General features: G+C 43.5%; 1 protein-coding gene and 1 long non-coding RNA gene across 3 annotated transcripts in view; both read right to left on the bottom strand.

Moving 5' to 3' along the window:
• The window catches only part of LOC134299017 (uncharacterized), a 252,780-nt gene that overhangs the window by 214,070 nt on the left and 15,076 nt on the right, over positions 1-23,634 (bottom strand). The gene's annotated exons all lie outside the window — the stretch shown is intronic.
• adamts16 (ADAM metallopeptidase with thrombospondin type 1 motif 16) overlaps positions 1-23,634 on the bottom strand; it is a 126,091-nt gene that overhangs the window by 98,833 nt on the left and 3,624 nt on the right. Inside the window, exons 1-2 of one of the 2 annotated variants that reach the window (XM_062980805.1) lie at positions 3,535-3,758; positions 158-257 (exon numbers count right to left, since the gene is read on the bottom strand). In XM_062980805.1, coding sequence (XP_062836875.1) covers positions 158-257; positions 3,535-3,582 — 148 coding nt within the window. In that variant the 5' untranslated portion in view covers positions 3,583-3,758. Of the gene's footprint in view, positions 1-157; positions 258-3,534; positions 3,759-23,634 lie in introns of those variants that run through there. The other variant, XM_008115056.3, reaches the window with a different exon arrangement.

The following is a 23,634-nucleotide window of genomic DNA, read 5'->3' on the forward strand; positions in this document are numbered from 1 at the left end:
ATTCTCTCATACCAGAAATGACTTGCAGTTTCTCAAGTCACTCCTGACATGAAAAAAAATCACCCTGCTATCCCCGTTACATAATTATCGAAACTGTCAAAAGGTCCATACAAATCAGAAGCTGTGGGAAATCTTAAACAGAATTCTGCTGCCTTACCGCTGTTGTCTGTCAAGTCCAGCAATTCCGAGTGCAGAGAGGGAAGGAGGCGCTTTGGGGTCACACCTCCCGCTTGACCCACACATGCCACAGGTGCAGCCTAGAGGCAAACAATATGTGCTTGGATGTAAAAAAAATACAATGAAAATTGGAGAACAAAAGAGAGACAAGCTGGGAGAAGACTACTAGTTGAGTTTTGGAACTATAACAGTACTTAACTAAATTTGAAAAAAAAAACAACTACATTCTGTTCCTGGTTTGAAAGTGTTATTTCCTGTTTAATTGTGCAGTCCTTATTTCAAAAGTAGTTGTTATACTCCAGAAACTTCATTTTTGTGGCTGCCACCAACTAGGTTGAATCGATTGAGACTCGAGGAGAGATTCATTTGAAAAGTAGAACAAAATGTGCTGCAACATGTTCCATGAAAACGAGGTTTTTGCAGTTCAATAGACTTTTCCCATGTTTTTAAGATAGAACCAATTAGGAAACGGCATGTATAACCCAGGTACAGAAATCATAAATATGCACTTCATATAAATACGGCTGGACTAAGGAAATACTATCTTTAACATTAAAAAATGCAATAAAAAGATATCTACCAATGCAGAGAACTGGAGGTAGAGGAGGGATAGTCAGAGGATGTTTTATATGCTGTATAGCTTAAGGCAGTTTGAAAACACCCTAGACATTATATATATATATATATATATATATATATATATATATATATATACTGTATACACACACACACATTTCACTGGCTTCATTTCCAACAGACCTCTGAAGATGCTGGTCACAGATGCAGGCAAAATGTCAGGAGAGAATGCTACCGGAACATGGGCATACAACCTGAAAAACTCACTGCAACCCACTAACTAACTGCCATACTTTGGAAACATGAACTTCCATGACATTCTGTGCTATGCAATTTGGGAAAGCCTAATAAGAGTTCTCTTGATATCAACAGCATTTGAACTCTGTGGCTGGCAATTATCTAAGGATCCTCTGAAGCTGCCAGTCACAGATGCAGGCGAAATATTTGGAGAGAATGCTACTGGAACATAGCCATACTGCCTGAATAACTCACAGCAACCCATTAACTGTGATACTTCAGAAACATGAACTTCCATGACATTATGGGATTTGCAGTTTGGAAAACACCTTAATACGAGTTCTCTTGATCTCGGCAGCATTTGAACTCTGTGGCTGGCAACTGCCTAAGGATTCTCTGAAGCTGCCAGCCAAAGATGCAGACAAAATATCAGGAGAGAATACTACTATATAGTCGAAAAACTCACAGCAATCTGCCATACTTTGAAAACATGAACATATATACATATATATATTTAGTTTATGTTTATCCCACCCTCTCTCCCTGAAGCTGCCAGCCAGAGATGCAGGCAAAACATCGGAAAAGAATGCTACTGGAATATGGCCATACAGCCCAAAAAACCCACAGCAACATATTTTTTGTGTGTGTCAGGAGTGACTTGAGAAACTGCAAGTCGCTTCTGGTGTGAGAGAATTGGCTGTCTGCAAGGACGTTGCCCAGGGGTTGCCCGGATGGTTTTGATGTTTTTACCATCCTTGTGTGGCGAAGTGCGTTAAAGCGCTGGGCTGCTGAACTTGCAGACTGAAAGGTCGCAGGTTCAAACCCTGGGAGCTGCGTGAGCGGCTGCTGTTAGCTCCAGCTCCTGCCAACCTAGCAGTTCGAAAACATGCCAATGTGAGTAGATCAATAGGTACCACTCCAGTGGGAAGGTAACGGCGCGCCATGCAATCATGCCGGCCACATGACCTTGGAGGTGTCTACGGACGATGCCAACTCTTCGGCTTAGAAATGGAGATGGGCACCAACCCCCAGAGTCAGACATGACTGGACTTAACGTCAGGGGAAACCTTTACCTTTACCTTTTACCATCCTTGTAGGAGGCTTCTCTTATGTCCCTGCATGGAGTTGGAGCTGCTAGAGGAAGCTCATCTGTGCTTTCTCCGGGTTGGATTCAAACCTGGCAGCCTTCAGGTCAGTCGCAAGGCTTTAACCCACTACGCCAGGGGTCCCCAAACTAAGGCCCGGGGGCCAGATGCGGCCCTCCGAGGTCATTTACCTGGCCCCCGCCCTCAGTTTTATAATATAATATATTGTATATACATATATACACATAATATTGATTCCTGCCAACCTAGCAGTTTGAAAACATGCCAATGTGAGTAGATCAATAGGTACCGCTCCGGCAGGAAGGTAACGGTGCTCCATGCAGTCATGCCGGCCACATGACCTTGGAGGTGTCTATGGGCAACGCCGGCTCTTCGGCTTAGAAATGGAGATGAGCACCAACCCCCAGAGTCAGACATGACTGGACTTAACGTCAGGGGAAACCTTTACCTTATAATATTGATAATAATATTATAATGTAGTACAACATAACACTAATAATAATACCATATAATAATATTAATTATATACTCTATATTACATATAATATTACTAATAATATTACAGTATAGTGGTACAGTTCAATATAGTAATATATAATGCTAATATTGTGCTATGCTAATAATATAATATATTGTATGTACATATAATTTGTAAGCCACTCTGAGTCCCCCTTGGGGTGAGAAGGGTGTGATACAAATGTAGTAAATAAATGCAGTAAATAAATAAATAATAAATAAATAAATTTTAGACTTAGGCTCGCCCAAAGTCTGAAATGACTTGAAGGCACACAACAACAACAACAACAACAACAACCCTAATTAACTTGACTATCTCATTGGCCAGAAGTAGGACTACACTTCCCATTGAAATCCTGATAAATGTATGTTGGTTAAAAATTTTATTTTTAAATATTGTATTGTTCTTTCATTGTTCTTGTTGTTGTTGTTGTTGTTGTTTTTGCACTACAAATAAGACATGTGCAGTGTGCATCGGAATTTGTTTGTATATATTTTTTTCAAATGATAATCCGGCCACTCAACAGTCTGAAGGATTGTGGACCGGCCCTTGGCTTAAAAAGTTTGAGGACCCCTGCACTACGCCATCGGGAGATCCTAGCAACACATTAACTAACTGCCATACTTTGAAAACATGAACTTCTATGACACTCTGTGCTTTGCAATTTGGAACAGTTCTCTTGATCTCGACAGCCTTGGAACTCTGTGGCTGGCAACTATCTAAGGAGGGAATGCTGCTAGAGACAGATACAGCCCGGAAAGCACACAAGACCCAAACTGTAAGGCATTTTCTACATCACACCTGGTTCCTAGGACTTCGCGAAGACTCGGAGGCTATTGCTAGTGCACACATGGTTCCCAGGAGTGGAAGTGTGGCACTCAAGGCGGAGTGGAAGTGCGCACGAAGGTCTCCTTCGCTTACCTTCAGCAGAAGCAGCAGCCAGAACCCGGCGAAGCCTTTGGGAGGCATCTTCCCGCAAAGCAGCGGCGACGGTGCGTCCAGGAGGGAAAGCCTATAGCCCAGCCATGGCAGGGATCGAGCGGCTCCCGCTCCCCTCCTGGCTCCGCGGCGGCGAGGAGGACGCCCAGCGGCTAAAGGCAGCCTCGCCGGGGGTCCAGGAGGAAGAGGCGGCGGGCGGGAGGGCTGCGAGGGGAGAGCCAGGTGTCTCCCTCCATGCCAGGGAGCCTCTCCGCAGCTTCTGCGCTCGCCTTTGCGGAGGGCAGGCAGCGGGCTCCCGCTGATTGACAGCCCGCCCCGCCCCGCACCTGCAGCCCACCCCTCTCCGCCCGAGGAAAGGTGGGTGGGACCCCGCTCTCGATCCCGTCGCCTCGCTCTTTGTCCCCACGAGCCCCTGGGGCAGCGGAGGGTCACAAGACCACAAAGGGAAGGAGAGGCTGACGTCCCGCCTGGGCTTCCCTTGGGTGAACAATGCCTTCAACAGGGGAAGGGAGGCAGTCCTCTTGAGCTGGAAGAAGCCTCTTGAATTGAATAACTTTTTTTTTTGTCTCTGTGCTATTTCACAGGAGACTGGCACCAGTTTCTTTCCATGGAATCCTATGGTTCTGCATCAAGACCCATTGTATACAAGAGATCAAAACCATTTCTTTCCATGGGATACTATGGTTCTGCACCAAAGCCCATAGGATACAAGAGACAGTGATCCAGGTCAAAACCATTTCTTTCCATGGGATACTATGGTTCTGCACCAAAGCCCATAGGATACAAGAGACAGTGATCCAGGTCAAAACCATTTCTTTCCATGGGATCCTATGGTTCTGCACCAAAGCCCATAGGATACAAGAAACAATGATCCAGGTCAAAACCATTTCTTTCCATGGGATCCTATGGTTCTGCACCAAAGCCCATAGGATACAAGAAACAATGATCCAGGTCAAAACCATTTCTTTCCATGGGATCCTATGGTTCTGCACCAAAGCCCATAGGATACAAGAGACAGTGATCCAGGCCAAAACAATTTCTTTTCATGGGATCCTATGGTTATGCACTAAAGCCCATAGGATACAAGAGACAGTGATCCTGGTCAAAACTATTGCTTTCCATGGGATCCTATGGTTCTGCACTAAAGCCCATAGGATACAAGAAACAGTGATTGATGTTAAAACCATTTCTTTCCATGGGATCCTATGGTTCTGTATCAATACCCATAGGATACTAGAGACAGTGATCCATGTTAAAACCATTTCTTTCCATGGGATCCTATGGTTCTGCACCAAAGCCCATAGGACACAAGAGACGGTGATCCAGGTCAAAACCATTTCTTTCCACGGGATCCTATGGTTCTGCATCAAATCCCAGAGGGTACAAGAGACAGTGATTCAGATCAAAACCATTTCTTTTCATGGGATCCTATGGTTCTGCATCAAAGCCCATAGGATACAAGAGACAGTGATCCAGGCCAAAACAATTTCTTTTTATGGGATCCTATGGTTATGCACTAAAGCCCATAGGATACAAGAGACAGTGATCCAGGTCAAAACCATTTCTTTCCATGGGATACTATGGTTCTGCACCAAAGCCCATAGGATACAAGAAACAATGATCCAGGTCAAAACCATTTCTTTCCATGGGATCCTATGGTTCTGTATCAAGACCCATAGGATACAAGAGACAGTGATCCATGTTAAAACCATTTCTTTCCATGGGATCCTATGGTTCTGCACCAAAGCCCATAGGATACAAGAGACAGTGATCCAGGTCAAAACCATTTCTTTCCATGGGATACTATGGTTCTGCACCAAAGCCCATAGGATACAAGAAACAATGATCCAGGTCAAAACCATTTCTTTCCATGGGATCCTATGGTTCTGTATCAAGACCCATAGGATACAAGAGACAGTGATCCATGTTAAAACCATTTCTTTCCATGGGATCCTATGGTTCTGCACTAAAGCCCATAGGATACAAGAGACAGTGATCCTGGTCAAAACTATTGCTTTCCATGGGATCCTATGGTTCTGCACTAAAGCCCATAGGATACAAGAAACAGTGATCGATGTTAAAACTATTTCTTTCCATGGGATCCTATGGTTCTGTATCAATACCCATAGGATACTAGAGACAGTGATCCATGTTAAAACCATTTCTTTCCATGGGATCCTATGGTTCTGCACCAAAGCCCATAGGACACAAGAGACGGTGATCCAGGTCAAAACCATTTCTTTCCACGGGATCCTATGGTTCTGCATCAAATCCCAGAGGATACAAGAGACAGTGATCCAGGTCAAAACCATTTCTTTCCATGGGATCCTATGGTTCTGCACCAAAGCCCATAGGATACAAGAGACAGTGATCCAGGCCAAAACAATTTCTTTTCATGGGATCCTATGGTTATGCACTAAAGCCCATAGGATACAAGAGACAGTGATCCTGGTCAAAACTATTGCTTTCCATGGGATCCTATGGTTCTGCACTAAAGCCCATAGGATACAAGAAACAGTGATTGATGTTAAAACCATTTCTTTCCATGGGATCCTATGGTTCTGTATCAATACCCATAGGATACTAGAGACAGTGATCCATGTTAAAACCATTTCTTTCCATGGGATCCTATGGTTCTGCACCAAAGCCCATAGGACACAAGAGACGGTGATCCAGGTCAAAACCATTTCTTTCCACGGGATCCTATGGTTCTGCATCAAATCCCAGAGGGTACAAGAGACAGTGATTCAGATCAAAACCATTTCTTTTCATGGGATCCTATGGTTCTGCATCAAAGCCCATAGGATACAAGAGACAGTGATCCAGGCCAAAACAATTTCTTTTTATGGGATCCTATGGTTATGCACTAAAGCCCATAGGATACAAGAGACAGTGATCCAGGTCAAAACCATTTCTTTCCATGGGATACTATGGTTCTGCACCAAAGCCCATAGGATACAAGAAACAATGATCCAGGTCAAAACCATTTCTTTCCATGGGATCCTATGGTTCTGTATCAAGACCCATAGGATACAAGAGACAGTGATCCATGTTAAAACCATTTCTTTCCATGGGATCCTATGGTTCTGCACCAAAGCCCATAGGATACAAGAGACAGTGATCCAGGTCAAAACCATTTCTTTCCATGGGATACTATGGTTCTGCACCAAAGCCCATAGGATACAAGAAACAATGATCCAGGTCAAAACCATTTCTTTCCATGGGATCCTATGGTTCTGTATCAAGACCCATAGGATACAAGAGACAGTGATCCATGTTAAAACCATTTCTTTCCATGGGATCCTATGGTTCTGCACTAAAGCCCATAGGATACAAGAGACAGTGATCCTGGTCAAAACTATTGCTTTCCATGGGATCCTATGGTTCTGCACTAAAGCCCATAGGATACAAGAAACAGTGATCGATGTTAAAACTATTTCTTTCCATGGGATCCTATGGTTCTGTATCAATACCCATAGGATACTAGAGACAGTGATCCATGTTAAAACCATTTCTTTCCATGGGATCCTATGGTTCTGCACCAAAGCCCATAGGACACAAGAGACGGTGATCCAGGTCAAAACCATTTCTTTCCACGGGATCCTATGGTTCTGCATCAAATCCCAGAGGATACAAGAGACAGTGATCCAGGTCAAAACCATTGCTTTCCACAGGATCCTATGGTTCTGCATCAAAGCTCATAGGCTACAAGAGATCAAAACCATTTCTTTCCATGGGATCCTATGGTTCTGCACCAAAGCCCATAGGATACAAGAAACAGTGATCCATGTTAAAACCATTTATTTCCATGGGATCCTATGGTTCTGCATGAAAGCTCTTAGGGAGCAAAAGATAGTGCTCCAGATTTAAACAATTTCTTTTCATTGAAAACAACAACAACAGTTTTATTTTTATATTCCACCTCCATCTCCCCACAGGGCCTGGGGTGGCTAACATGGTGTGATGACCCATGGGCCTTGTAGTCCTGCACAGGACATTGTAATTCCTGATGAAGATGAAAACTTGGGTTTTTTACCTTCCCAGTCTGAACTGGATTCCTCTCAGCCAGATCTTTCCCAGGCAGATCTGGGAACCTTGCACCTGCAAGAAAGTTGTCTCCCAGAAGTATGTCAAACAAGCCCAGAGCCTACTTCTCCCGTGTTCTTGCGCCGGGAGTTTTGTAAACAACAGAGAAGTTTGGATTCAGCTTCGCGCAGGAGTGCGAGGATTGCAGCTAAGAATGTGGCCAATTAAGACTGCTTCTCGTGAGAATCTTTGGGGAGTCTCACATCTGGTCTCAGAGTTAGCTTTCGGTTCTGATTCCCAGAGAACTGCTTCGGCGGGAAAGCTAGACTCTATTTAGGTGTTTTACCCGCGTAGTAACTTCGCGGAGTCAATTCGTCAGCCTACGGAGCGGGTCGTGTCTGGACAGCGCGCTCCGATTCAAGCCTCGCTCTCGCTCAAGCCTTGCCTTGCTATCCAGCCTTCGCCTTGCTTCCCAGCCTTTGTTTACCTACGGACTTTGCCTTGTTTCCCAGAACCAATCCTTGCCTTGTACCACGGATTTTACCAAGTTATCCCACGGACCTTGTTCTTGTTCCTAGTTACCTTGTTCCACGTTCAAGCCTTGTTTCAAGTATCAAGTTATTTCCTAGCCTCGCTCAAGTTTCATGGACTAAAGGACCTTGTCATCTCCCCTCACTTTGCTTGGCAAAGTGAGTGTTTCGGTTATTGGATTACAACTTTGGACCTTAATATTTCTTATTGGACATTGCTTTTTTGGACTAATTCTGACCTTTCCTGAAAGGTCTAATTCTGGACTATTTTCTACACTTGTTTTTATTAACTTTATATATTCCTACAATAAAGATATTAGATAGATTCTGGCCTCTGTGTATGGTTATTGGTGCTCTGCAGCCTGGGTCGTGACAGTTTGACTCCGCCACCCTAAGCACCAATTAACCTCGGCCAGAATGTCTACCGGAGTCGTACCTGGGCCGAGCGGCCAGCCGATTACCTACACCATCGACAAGGAAGAGGTGGACCGAATCCGTGATAAGCTCAATGCACAGGATGGAGAAATAAGGGGTTTGAAGGAACGCGGTGTTCGTCTTCCGGCCATGGCGTTGCCAACCAAGTTTACTGGAGAAGCTTCTAAGGTTCATGTCTTCCGTCGCCAATGTCAAGCTTATCTGGAGGCCCGTGCTGCCGAGTTTCCCCAAGAAGACATCAAAGTGGCATGGGTTTACAGTCTTCTAGACGGGCCAGCGGCCAGCTGGGCGACGGCACTGTTCGACCAAACCTCTCCACACCTAAGATCAGCGCAACACTTCTTGGACCACCTCAAGGAGACTTGGGGAATCGAGGACAATTTGGAGGCAGCCGGTCACAAACTCCGTCGCCTTTTCCAAGGAGACAGACCTATGTCTCAGTATATAGCCGAGTTCCGAGTGCTGGCCCACAACACCGGCTGGAACGATGTAGCCCTCAGGGAACAATTCCGGGAGGGTCTCAACATTGAAATGCTGGAAGAAATCTCCAAGGTGGATCCTCCCCAGACCCTCGAGGCACTCATTGATCAATGTTTACGGGCTGAAGTCATGATTGCCAACAGGAAACAGTGGGTTCGAGGCCAGGGCAGTAGAGCCGGGGCAAAACCCCCCGCTCCCGCCAGCGTTCAGCCACGTCCGGTGTGGAGACCCCCACCGCCAACCCCATACCCCAGAGGAGGCGAGGAGGTGCCGATGCAGTTGGGCAATGTGCGTCCCAGACTAGATGCCGCCGAGAAGGCCCGTCGTCAACGCTTAAACCTCTGCTGGTACTGCGGGAACGGGGGCCACTTCGCCAGAGAGTGCCCAGCCAAAGGGAAGCCTGCCGCCCGTCTTGCGGCGGCGTCCTCCACGGAGACGAAGGCGTCTGAGCCGACTGGCACACAGCCGGCGGGGGAAGCCAACGACCGGGTGTAGAGAGGCTCGCCAACCCGGTCAAAAAATCCATCCAAGAGCCGCCAACCGGGGTCCTGTTCCTTCTCGTGGTCACATTATGGTCAGCAAAAAGGGGACCCGTCATGATCCACGCCATGATAGACTCTGGAGCTACCAACAATTTCATCGATAGAGAGTATGCCGACTCTCTGGGATTACAATATCATGACTTCAAGAATGCCCGTGTGGTGCAAGCCATAGACGGCCGTCCCCTCAAGACGGGCCCCGTAAGTCAGTGGTCGGAACCCACCAGGATGTGGATAAGGGAACATATGGAAGAGATTTCCTTCTTTGTTACCGAGGTTCCCCATTTCCCTGTGATTTTGGGAATTCCATGGCTGACTCTCCACGACCCTAACATCTCCTGGTCCAACAGAGAACTGCAGTTTGCTTCACCGTACTGCCAAAACCATTGCCTCGTAGCCAAGGTATGCCATGCCACAGACACCGAGCCCATCATCACCTTGCCAAAGAAGTACTCCGAGTATTGGGATGTATTCAATGAGAAAGAAGCCGAAAAATTACCCCCACATAGACCTTATGACTGTGCCATTGACTTGGTGGAGGGGGCCCCGATCCCGCGAGGGCATCTCTACTCCCTGACTGAACCAGAGCAAGAAGCTCTCAGGGAATTCCTAGAGACAAACCTTCGCAAGGGATTCATCAGACCCTCTCAATCCCCAGCCGCCTCCCCAGTGATGTTTGTGAAGAAGAAGTCAGGGGAACTACGCTTGGTGGTGGACTACAGAGCATTGAACAATATCACCAAGCGGAACAGCTATCCCCTGCCCTTAATCTCGGATCTACTGGATCGGCTTCGAGGAGCCAAGGTTTACACCAAGCTGGATCTTCGGGGGGCTTACAACTTAGTTCGCATCAGGGAAGGGGACGAGTGGAAGACCGCCTTCCAGACCAAATTCGGATTATTCGAGTCCCGAGTTATGAATTTCGGTTTATGCGGAGCCCCCGCAACGTTCCAGCATTTTGTCAATGACATTTTTCAGGACTATCTAGACAGGTTCTTGATAATCTACCTGGACGATTTTTTGGTGTTTTCCAGATCACAATCAGAACATGAGAACCACGTCAAAATGGTGTTACAACGATTGCGGGATCATGGACTTTATGCCAAGCTGGAAAAATGCGCTTTTGATCTACAAGAGGTAGATTTCCTTGGTTACCGCATCTCGCCTCTAGGGCTTTCCATGGATCCAGCCAAAGTTTCAGCAGTATTGGAATGGCGGGCGCCAACTAACAAGAAAGAGGTGCAGCGTTTCTTGGGGTTCGCGAACTACTACCGCAAGTTCATTCCAGATTTTGCCCGCTGGTCCGACCCCATCACTAGCTGCATCCGTGGAAAGCAGCCTTTCCGCTGGACTGATCAAGCAGAGAAAGGGTTCCAGCAACTAAAGAAACTATTCACCTCCCAGCCAATTCTACAGCACCCAAATCCTGGAACCCCTTTTGTGGTGCAAGCGGACGCCTCTGATGTGGCAATTGGGGCTGTACTCTTACAACCGGTGGGAGATCACCTCCACCCCTGTGCCTTTTATTCTCGTCAACTAACCACACCAGAGAGGAATTACACCATTTGGGAAAAAGAACTACTGGCCATAAAGGCAGCCTTTGAAACTTGGAGACATTGGCTAGAAGGGGCCAAATTTCCCATTGAAGTCCACACTGATCATCGTAATCTAGAACATCTAAGAACTGCCCGCAAACTAAATCAGAGGCAGCAACGTTGGGCTTTATTCTTTGAACGTTTCAACTTCCAGATCCATTATGTGACCCCAGCCCAAACCAAGCAAGCAGACGCCCTGTCACGTAAACCGGAATACGCTGCAGGTCGCAAGGAGACCTTTGAATCCCAACTGCTACAACCTGAGAACTTTGCCTCGCTCACGGTGGGGAACACCAAATCCATTCCCATTGGTTCAACTTCCCCTACTCCAGGACCCATCTGTGCTCAAGAAATCAGGGCTAGTCAGCAAGCAGATGCCTGGACGCAGGACCAACTTCGCCAAGGTCTGCATTTCCCCTTTTCGCTTAAAGATGGGCTGCTCTGCTATAGAAATCATGTTTATATCCCACCCGGACCGGGCAGGGAAAAAGCGCTTCGTCTGTGTCATGACTGCAAACCAGCAGGACACTTCGGACTATTTAAAACTATGCATTTGATCCTAAGGGATTTTTGGTGGCCCAAGATCCGCAAGGATGTGGAAAAATATGTCAACACCTGCCCAGTATGCCAGCGCTCCAAGATACGAAGGGAGAAGCCCTCAGGGCTTTTACACCCCCTTCCTACCCCATCTCGCCCATGGGAAATAATTTCTGCGGATTTCATCACTGACCTACCACCTTCCTGTGGATTCACCACGATCTTAGTGGTGGTGGACCTATTCACCAAGTTAGCCCATTTCATTCCCTGCGAAGGCCTCCCCACGGCCAAGGAAACTGCGGATCTATTTCTTCAACATGTTTTCAGACTACATGGATTGCCCAAGAGTTTAGTCACAGACCGTGGATCTCAATTCACCTCTCGTTTTTGGAAGGCACTACAAAAACTATTGGGCATAGACTCTCGCTTATCTTCAGCTCATCATCCCCAAACAGATGGGCAAACGGAGCGCACCAATGCCACTTTGGAGCAGTATCTTCGCTGTTATGTAAACTATCAACAGGACAATTGGGCTTCTCTGTTACCACTGTCTGAGTTTGCCTACAACAATGGAGTTCAAGCTTCTACAAAAGAAACGCCGTTCTTTGCAAACTACGGCTTCCATCCACGTTTCTTCCCCCCTGTCATTGAAACTTCAGAGGTTCCCGCAGCAGAGGATTGGCTGCAGGAACTCACAGCGGTGCAACAACTTTTGCTCCAGCAACTGGACCAAGCCAAGGAGGACTATAAACGCCACGCTGACAAACATCGCCAGCCGGGCCCCGAAATCAAGGTAGGAGATCGGGTCTTCCTGTCCACTCGCTTTCTGCCCTCCCACCGCCCTTGCCGGAAGTTAGATGCCCGTTTCATTGGTCCCTATCCAGTGGTGGCGCAATTAAACCCCGTGACTTTCAAACTCCAACTTCCGCGTTCAATGCGCATTCACCCAGTGTTTCACCGTTCCCTGCTCCTTCCGGCGGATGGTGTGCGACCCGATACAGACCAACCGGCCCCCCCTCCTGTTTTGATGAATGGGGAGGAGGAGTTCGAGGTTGAGGACATTTTGGATTCTCGCTTTCACCGCCGCCGCCTACAATATCTCATTGACTGGGTGGGTTTTGGCCCTGAGGAACGCTCTTGGGAAGACGCCTCCACAGTCCATGCTCCTGATCTAACCCGTCGCTTTCATCAGACCTATCCCACCAAACCACGACCTCGCGCCTCGGGGAGAGGGCCCCAGTTTGGGAGGGGCCTTGAGGAGGGGGATAGTGTGATGACCCATGGGCCTTGTAGTCCTGCACAGGACATTGTAATTCCTGATGAAGATGAAAACTTGGGTTTTTTACCTTCCCAGTCTGAACTGGATTCCTCTCAGCCAGATCTTTCCCAGGCAGATCTGGGAACCTTGCACCTGCAAGAAAGTTGTCTCCCAGAAGTATGTCAAACAAGCCCAGAGCCTACTTCTCCCGTGTTCTTGCGCCGGGAGTTTTGTAAACAACAGAGAAGTTTGGATTCAGCTTCGCGCAGGAGTGCGAGGATTGCAGCTAAGAATGTGGCCAATTAAGACTGCTTCTCGTGAGAATCTTTGGGGAGTCTCACATCTGGTCTCAGAGTTAGCTTTCGGTTCTGATTCCCAGAGAACTGCTTCGGCGGGAAAGCTAGACTCTATTTAGGTGTTTTACCCGCGTAGTAACTTCGCGGAGTCAATTCGTCAGCCTACGGAGCGGGTCGTGTCTGGACAGCGCGCTCCGATTCAAGCCTCGCTCTCGCTCAAGCCTTGCCTTGCTATCCAGCCTTCGCCTTGCTTCCCAGCCTTTGTTTACCTACGGACTTTGCCTTGTTTCCCAGAACCAATCCTTGCCTTGTACCACGGATTTTACCAAGTTATCCCACGGACCTTGTTCTTGTTCCTAGTTACCTTGTTCCACGTTCAAGCCTTGTTTCAAGTATCAAGTTATTTCCTAGCCTCGCTCAAGTTTCATGGACTAAAGGACCTTGTCATCTCCCCTCACTTTGCTTGGCAAAGTGAGTGTTTCGGTTATTGGATTACAACTTTGGACCTTAATATTTCTTATTGGACATTGCTTTTTTGGACTAATTCTGACCTTTCCTGAAAGGTCTAATTCTGGACTATTTTCTACACTTGTTTTTATTAACTTTATATATTCCTACAATAAAGATATTAGATAGATTCTGGCCTCTGTGTATGGTTATTGGTGCTCTGCAGCCTGGGTCGTGACACATGGGGCCAAGCCCAGATAATCACAATAAAACAAGATAAAATACATACAGAACAAAACAAGCATCATCAATGAAAAAATTCATTGCTTTCCATGGGATCCTATGGTTCTGCACCAAAACCATTTCTTTCTATGGGATACTATGGTTCTGCATCAAAGCCCATAGGATACAAGAGACAGGGATCCAGGTCAAAACCATTGCTTTCCACGGGATCCTATGGTTCTGCACCAAAGCCCGTAGGAAACAAGAGACAGTGATCCAGGTCAAAACCATTTCTTTCCATGGGATCCTATGGTTTTGCATCAAAGCTCATAGGGAGAAAAAGATTGTGCTTCAGATTTAAACAATTTCTTTCAATTGAATCGAATAATAATAATAATATTAATACTACTACTACTACTACTACTAATAATAATAATAATAATAATAATAGCTTTATTTTTATATCCTGCCTCCATCTCCCTGCAGGGACTGGGGTGGCTAACATGGGGGCAAGGCCAGATAATCACAATAAAACAAGATAAAATACATACCGAACGAAAGAAGCATCATCATTGAAAAAAATCGTTGCTTTCCATGGATCCTATGGTTCTGCATCAAAGCCGATAGGGTACAACAGACAGAGATCCAGGTCAAAACCATTTCTTTCCACGGGATCCTATGGTTCTGCACCACAGCCCAGAGGATACAACAGACAGTGATCAAGGTCAAAACCATTGATTTCCATGGGATCCTATGGTTCTGTATCAAACTCATAGTGAGCAAAAGATAGTGCTCCAGATTTAAGCTTTCCTGGTCTGGAAATATCTTAAGTCTCACTCTGAATTGCCCTTCTTTGGGTATTTTAATAAAAGTCTCTGGTTGTGTCTATAGGTTTTATTGGATGCTTCCAATAGTGCATTTCACTGTAGAATGAATGCAGTGGACATCACTTTTGCTCAATGCTATGAAATCCTGGGATTTGTACTATTCCAGTAATGTTACACACAAGGATTGATAACATACCACATTACATTGTAGCACTCATAAGGGTTTGTTTCTTTTAACGCTGGAGCGTTCCACAGTTTTTGCAGTATATATTTACTTTGTTTAATATTTTTAAAGCAGAATATAACTTAAGATACAGGCTGAATCTACACTGCCATATAATGCAATTTTGAATGCAGATAACTGCATTGAACTGGATTATATGAGTTCACACTGCCATGTAATCCAGTTAAACAGCATTCTGAAATTGGATTATAGGGCAGTGTAGATCCAATCAAAGAAAACAAGTTTGTGGAACTGCTAGTGTTCATCAGATTCCCAGAAGATCCTGTGGATCCGATGTTAATAGCATCATTCAATTGAGCACTTAATCTCTGTTTCGTTGTCTACAGAATTGTCAACTGCACTTTCTCATACATAATCTGACAAAGAGTGGTTTGAAATTTGTTTCCCACTGTGGCATTGAACAGACCTTTATGAAATCTCCAAGTATTACAACTTTATTGCATGAGTTGGATAAAGCACATTTACAGCAGGGAAAAAGCGCCTTTGGTTGGGATTTATTTCACAATGCCGTTTCTGTCTCATGGTTGCATTATATATTAATCATGATTGGATCAACTCTTTTTATTGACAGGAGAAGCCCACAAATGTATCCATTTATCACTATTAATTTTTGTGCAATAGTTTCATTCTGTGGCAGTCCTGAAATTGCACACACAGAGGTCTTGCAAGAACATCATATTGTACGACTATACAGTTGTGGCAAACTAGGAAGGAAAAAAAAAACACCGTGCCCAAACAATGGATAGAGAGAACATGGGTAGGGCTGTACAGAAGGCTGATAATGGGAATTCACCTCATCTTAGAGCCAGCATAGCACAATTGCAGTGAAGTGTGAAAGTGATTGTTCTAATAATGGTATGTTTCCATTTGCATGAACAATGTGATTATCACGGGACTGCAGGCTGGCATGATACAATCTTTAGTGTTTTCGGCCTGAAGAGAGCAAATGGCAGTTTGGACTTCAACTCCCATTATTCCTACTGCTTGGTTACATGATGTAGAGTTGTTACAGTCCAATAATGTCAGAAGCCCTGCAGTTACCCACTCCTGTTTCAGACAAAGTTTAATGATAAACCCATTACATTTCATCAGCAACCAGATAGCAATATGATCCTGTCTGATGTATGCACACACACACTCACACAGAATACAAGACACCAGTTATTCCTGGCATGGCAAAATTAGTTTGTTATCTGTTCATGGTTTCCTGTGAATTTGTGAAATGTTGCTTTTATAAGAAAATACATTCCACTTCTTCAGTGAGTAGCAATTTTCTACAAAGAAAGTACTGTTTATGACAACTGACAGAAATGAACAGAGATGCATTTGGAAATAGAATGCTCTCAGATGGCAAGAGGCCTCTCAGAAGGCAGACTTTGACCAAACTTAATTATTTCACTGAACAATAGCTTCAAAGCAGGTTTTGTTTTCTTGTATTTCCATATGGTTCATTTACTCTATATACTTGTGTATAAGTCTAGAAATTTCAGTTAGAAAATCAATCTGGTTTGACTTATCCATAGGTCAATGTCAGTATAGTATTTTTGGAGCCTCCGGTGGCCTAGGGGATAAAAGCCTTGTGACTTGAAGGTTGGGTTGCTGACCTGAAGGCTGCCAGGTTTGAATCTCACCCAGGGAGAGCGCGGATGAGCTCCCTCTATCATCTCCAGCTCCATGCGGGGACATGAGAGAAGCCTGCCACAAGGATGGTAAAAACATCAAAACATCTGGGCATCCCCTGGGCAACGTCCTTGCAGACGGCCAATCCTCTCACACCAGAAGCAACTCCGGTTGCTCCTGACACGAAAAAAGTATAGTATTTTAACTTTTAACAAAAGAGGAATCATTCAATTCTCTGATGTGGCATTGGTGCTTTCCCCTCCCTACAGAATCACCCTTAACATACCCATGGGTCATATCAAAATCCAAATGCGTCATCAACTTATACATGAGGTTGACTTATACATGAGCATATATGGGACTAAACTGATCCAGGACATGATCGTAAGTGTGGATGAAAAACTAAGACTGCAGGGAGAAGACCAAGTCTGAACCAATGAATCCACAGTATCCATATTTGATTACTGTAGTGTAACATGATGACAGGCAGCTGAATGTGAACTAACTCTGCTAAAAAACCTTGATTTGGCAGACATTAAACAAAATAAGATATTGTGCTTTTTGAGGGCTCACTTTAATATATATATATATATATATATATACTAGCTGTGCCCGGCCACGTGTTGCTGTGGCGAAGTATGGTGGTATGGGAAATAAAGTATTGAGGAATTGGTGGTAGTTAAGGTCAAGGGTTAAGGTTTTCCCCAGACATTAAGTACAGTCATGTCTTACTCTGGAGGTTGGTGCTCATCTCCATTTCTAAGCTGAAGAGCCGGCGTTGTCTGTAGACTCCTCCAAGGTCATGTGGGATGACTACATGGAGCAGCGTTACCTTCCCGCCGGAGCAGTACCTATTGATGCACTCACATTTGCATGTTTTCGAACTTCTGGGTTGGCAGAAGCTGGAGCTAACAGTGGGGGCTCTCTCCGCTCCCCCAATTCAAACCTGTGGCCTTTCAGTCCAGAAGTTCAGCAGCTCAGCGCTTTAACACGCTGCGCCATCAGGGGATATTATTTCCTAAAGGTTGTGAATATGCAATATTTCTGATTGGTTTTTTTTTTTTTGTTGGAGGCAAGTATGAATGCTGCAATTAGGAAAAATGATTAGGATGTAATGGCCTTGCAGCTTGAAAGCCTGGCTGTTTCCTCCCTGAGTGAATTTTTTGTTGGGAGGTGTTAGCTGGCCCTGATTGTTTCCTGTCTGGAATTCCCTTGTTTTCAGAGTGGTGTTGTTTGCGATATTTTATGTGCTTCTACTGTCTGTGGCCCTGAGATAACAGGATTTGCCAGACTTTGATGATGGGAATACTTTGTTGGGAGGTGTTAGCTGGCCCTGATTGTTTCCTGTGTGGAATTCCCCTGTTTATTTACTGTCCTGGTTTTAGAGATTATATTGTTCTGCATTATTCTATCCCAGTAATTATTTCATATTAAAGAAGAATCTCACTTATCCAACATTCGCTTATACAATGTTCTGGATTATCCAACGCAGTCTGCCTTTTCATAATCAATGTTTTTGTAGTCAGTGTTTTAAATTCATTGTGATATTTTAGTGGTAAATTTGTAAATACAGTACAGTAAAGTCTCACTTATCCAACATAAACGGGCCGGCAGAACGTTGGATAAGCGAATATGTTGGATAATGAGGAATTAAGGATAACCCTATTAAACATCAAATTAAGTTATGATTTTACAAATTAAGCACCAAAACATCATGTTAGACAACAAATTTGTCAGAAAAAGTAGTTCAGTACACAGTAATGCTATATAGTAATTACTGTATTTATGAATTTAGCACCAAAATATCACGATATATTGAAAGCATTGACTACAAAAATGCGTTGGATAATCCAGAAAGTTGGATAAGCGAGTGTTGGATAAGTGAGACTCTACTGTAAATACTACATAGCATTACTGCGCATGGAACTACTTTTTCTGTCAAATTTGTTGTATAATATGATGTTTTGGTGCTTAATTTGTATAACGATTACCTAATTTGATGTTTAATTGGCTTTTCCTGAATCCTTTCTTATTATCCAACATATTCACTTATCCTGCCGGCCTGTTTACGTTGGATAAGTGAGACTCTACTGTATATTTCTAATCTTATATTATCTGCTCAGAACTGGATTATCTGAGGCCCCTTCTTCACAGCTGTATAAAATGCACACTGAAGTGGATTATATGGTAGTGCGGAGTCAAGATAATCCAGTGCAAAGCAGATAATATAAGATTCTAAATGGGTTATATAGCTGTGTGGAAGGGCCTTGAGTCTACACTGCCATATAATCCAGTGCAAATTAGATAATCTGTGGAAGAAGCCTAAGTGAGGCCTAAATCTGCCTGTCCCCTAACTGAAACCTGGCTGTCCCTTGGTTGCTAGGCAACCAAGTGGGCAGAGATTAGCCCTCTAAACTGGCAGCAATTGGATAAAAAAATTATTGCTCTCCCTCTAATTAGGACTTTATTTTTCTTTTCTTTTTGTTGTATCAACCTTGAGGCGTGGATGATGGGTTGTGTTGTCAAATTTTGAGGTTGGGGGGCCTGTACTTTTGTTGTTTTGTGAATTGCCGTGATGCCATCACTCTTTTATATATATAGATATATATATATATTCCTTAGCTGAAGATTGTCACTAACCATCATGACTAAGAAAATGAGAAAATCATGATTTGTGGTTGGACTTAGTAGTCATTAGGGTTGTGCGCAGATTTCATTTCATCAATTTCATCCATTTCCTTTGGTACTTTCAGTACTTCGGAATCCTGTAACGGTAAGGACCCAGTAGTACAAAAACCCGCCTGACACGAAAGCAAGCATGAGTCTATCTCGGCTCCTCCTCCCCTATTCGGCACCACAGTTGAATATTTTTTATTTTCCTGATTCTTTTTATTTAGTGTAATTGACTGGGAGTTGGGGACAGTGGGTAGGGAGCACATGCACGTTTGGGGGGGGGGGGCTTTCACCCTTCTAGTTTCTTTTTCTTCTTCCCTTCCTCTCATTCAGGAAATACTTCTAAAAGATTATTATCAATCAGAGTAATCCCAGCAAACATAAAGAGAAGCCTACCTCTCCTCTAGAGTAGAAGGTAGAAACAGCTTTAAGGAAGCAAGACCCCAAGCAGAAAGGATATTGTAGCCTTGCAGGCAAGTGACAGGTTCATCTCAGGGTTTCCATAAGTTGGAAAAGACTTCGAAACATATCACTAAAATATTTGACAATTTAGTACTAGCAACATTTATTGAAATTGCAGATGGAAATGGGTTTTTAAACCAGCCTCACCTACATGCCAATCATACTTGAAATTTCAGTATAAGACTTGCATCTAAATACAGTAGAGTCTCACTTATCCAACATTCACTTATCCAACGTTCTGGATTATCCAACGCATTTTTGTAGTCAATGTTTTCAATATATCGTGATATTTTGGTGCTAAATTAGTAAATACAGTAATTACTATATTGCATTACTGCGTACTGAACTACTTTTTCTGTCAAATGTGTTGTATAACATGATGTTTTGGTGCTTCATTTGTAAAATCATAACCTAATTTGATGTTGAATAGGCTTTTCCTTAATCTCTCCTTGTTATCCAACATATTCGCTTATCCAACGTTCTGCCGGCCTGTTTATGTTGGATAAGTGGGGCTCTACTGTATGTGTATTCTGTTTAAGGCAGATTACTACAAGTGCCTCTCGAGGAATTTTATAGGCTCTCTATGGTGACTGTATGGCAATTTCTGGTAGAAGTAATTCATTTGCTGTTATCCAATGTTTCCTGATTTTATGATAAGTTCAGGAATGTATTCTCCCACAGATACAAAGGTATGCACAATTTTCAAGGCATATGAGATTTCTTTCCCTCTCCCTGAGGACTGGAAAAGAGGCTCTGTATCCTGAGACCTGGGAAATTATTCACACATACTTGGCAAGAATGAAAGGACAGTCAGATTGATAAAAAGATGAAGGAAATTCATTCAGTGCTGCTACTTTTTAAAAGCCCATGAACAAGGCACCCGTTTGAGATGGTGCATATTTATGGAAGAAATGAATAAAAATTGGACTTCTACTATCCAAAACAATAAGCAAGCCATCTCAACAAGTTGCACAGAAAGTTTTTAAAATACATGATCATTTTTACTACACAAGAATGAACCAAATCAGGATCTATATTCTTAATTTTGATTCCATTTAGCAATAAAGAGAATCTAGGGATAGAGGGGCATTGTTGTTAACATGCTACCACTTACTATGAAGAGCCCCATCTGTCAAGTGGCTACACCAAATGCGGGAGATTAGAAAACTGGCAGGCGGTGGTGTATGACACAACTTCCAGTGCTGTGACAAATTGTATGGCATTTGGCAGACCTTTTAGCGGAGGCAGCTCATCCAGAAGAGGGAGCTGGCTGGGAACGTTATGCAGATGCATAGAGTTGACTCAGCATTCCAATTGCCTTGGCTCCCTGCTTTTCCATCTTCAGACTGAGGCATCAAATCTCATGTTATACATTTTGGGAAAGAAAAATAAGGCAGTGTTTCTCTTATACTTCCTGTATACAGTGGAAAGAATGCAGGCCAGAGTATCAGAACATAGAAGGTACCACCTGAAGGATAGAAACAAAATCAGTAAAGGAGATACTACCCCCTCCTGTGTTTTTAATAGTTACCGTATATACTCGAGTATAAGCAGACCCTAATATAAGCTGAGGCACCTAATTTTACCACAAAAAATGGGGAAAGTTATTGACTCAAATATAAGCCGAGGGTGGAAAACGTAGCAGCTACTGATAAATTTCAAAATGAAAATAGATCCCAATGGAATTATATTGAGCCATCAGTAGGTTAAAGGTTTTTCAGTATTTACCGTATTTCAAAGAAAAACAGTAAACTAGCTCTGTAAGTGGAAAAGTAGAGTCAACAAAAACAATATGGTATTAACAATAACATAATAATAATAATAATAATAATAATAATAATAATAATAATAATGCAGACTGTGCAAGGAAACCGACGAAACCATTGATCATCTCCTCAGCTGCTGTAAGAAAATTGCATAGACAGACTACAAACTAAGTGGCCCAAATGATTCATTGGAACTTATGCCTCAAGTACCACCTTCCAGCAGCAAAGAACTGGTGGGATCACAAACCTGCAAAAGTATTGGAAAATGAACAGGCAAAGATACTATGGGACTTCCGAATCCAGACTGACAAAGTTCTGGAACACAACACACCAGACATCACAGTTGTGGAAAAGAAAAAGGTTTGGATCATTGATGTTGCCATCCCAGGTGACAGTCGCATTGACGAAAAACAACAGGAAAATTTCAGGACCTCAAGATTGAACTTCAAAGACTCTGGGAGAAACCAGTGCAGGTGGTCCCAGTGGTGATGGGCATACTGGGTGCCGTGCCAAAAGATCTCAGCCGGCATTTGGAAACCATAGACATTGACAAAATTACGATCTGCCAACTGCAAAAGGCCACCCTACTGGGATCTGCACGCATCATCCGAAAATACATCACACAGTCCTAGACACTTGGGAAGTGTTCGACTTGTGATTTTGTGAAACGAAATCCAGCATATCTATCTTGTTTGCTGTGCAATAATAAAATAATAATAATAATAATAACTTCATTTGTACCCTGTCCTGTCTCCCCATGGGGACACAGGCCAGCTTCCAATATAGTAACAGGCAAACATTCAATGCCTACATAAACAATGCAGAGCTAGATATAGATCTATAATTATATATACTAATTTCACATATGCATTTCATCCGAAATGTTTGCAAATCCTCTCTCTCTATATATGTGCATTTCCCTCCAGCAATATTTGCAATATACATATAAAATAATGTATACATATAGATACAGATATACAGGTACAGTAGAGTCTCACTTATCCAACATAAACGGGCTGGCAGAATGTTGGATAAGCGGATATGTTGGATAATAAGGAGGCAATAAGGAAAAGCCTATTAAACATCAAATTAGGTTATGATTTTACAAATTCAGCACCAAAACATCATGTTATACAACAAATTTGACAGAAAAAGTAGTTCAATATGCAGTAATGTTTTGTAGTAATTACTGTATTTATGAATTTAGCACCAAAATATCACGTTATATTGAAAACATTGACTACAAAAATGTGTTGGATAATCCAGAACGTTAGATAAGCGAGTGTTGGATAAGTGAGACTCTACTGTATATTGAAATCTCTAGATATCTGTATGTTTATAGGATTTGCAAAGACTTGCAAACATATGAGGGGGAAATTCATATATTAAATTAATGTATATAGATAGATATATGTATGTGTATATATATATATATATATATAGAGAGAGAGAGAGAGAGAGAGATATGTATATATATAGATACAAATATAAAGGTACATAGGGACTGCAAAGGCTCACAGGTGGAAATGCTTATATATCTGTAGCAGAGATTAACAAATATTTCAGGGGAAAATGTTTTTATAAGATTAATGGGTGTGTGTGTGTGTGTGTGTGTGTGTGTGTGTGTGTATATATATATATATATATATATATATATATATATATATTTCTTCTTCCTGACTTGCAAGGGTTTCTTTCTCATTTCAAAATATTCCCTTGGTTAAGAGCAAGGGAGGCTTTGGAAAAGTAAACACTGATAAGGAAGGGTAAGGTGAGAGATAAATATATCATATATTTAAATATATCATATATCATATAATTCTTCCCGTAACTGGCTAGATCCCCATATCCATTTTCGCATGCCTCCCGAAAACAGCCGGATGGAGATTTAGGACCACAGCCAAAAAATACGGCTAGATCCAGCACATTGGTGACAATGGGGGGGGGGGGGGGTGGTCCCGAGCTCCCCTTCCCATCATTTTAAGCAATGGCATTGTTTGTCCTGGAGCCTCCGGTGGTGCAGTGTGTTAAAGCGCTGAGCTGCTGAACTTGCAGACTGAAAGGTCCCTAGGTTCAAATCCGGGGAGCAGAGTGAGCGCCTGCTGTTAGCCCCAGCTTCTGCCAA

This window comes from Anolis carolinensis, chromosome 4 (genome assembly GCF_035594765.1).
Source record: "Anolis carolinensis isolate JA03-04 chromosome 4, rAnoCar3.1.pri, whole genome shotgun sequence".
Classification (NCBI taxonomy): domain Eukaryota; kingdom Metazoa; phylum Chordata; class Lepidosauria; order Squamata; family Dactyloidae; genus Anolis; species Anolis carolinensis.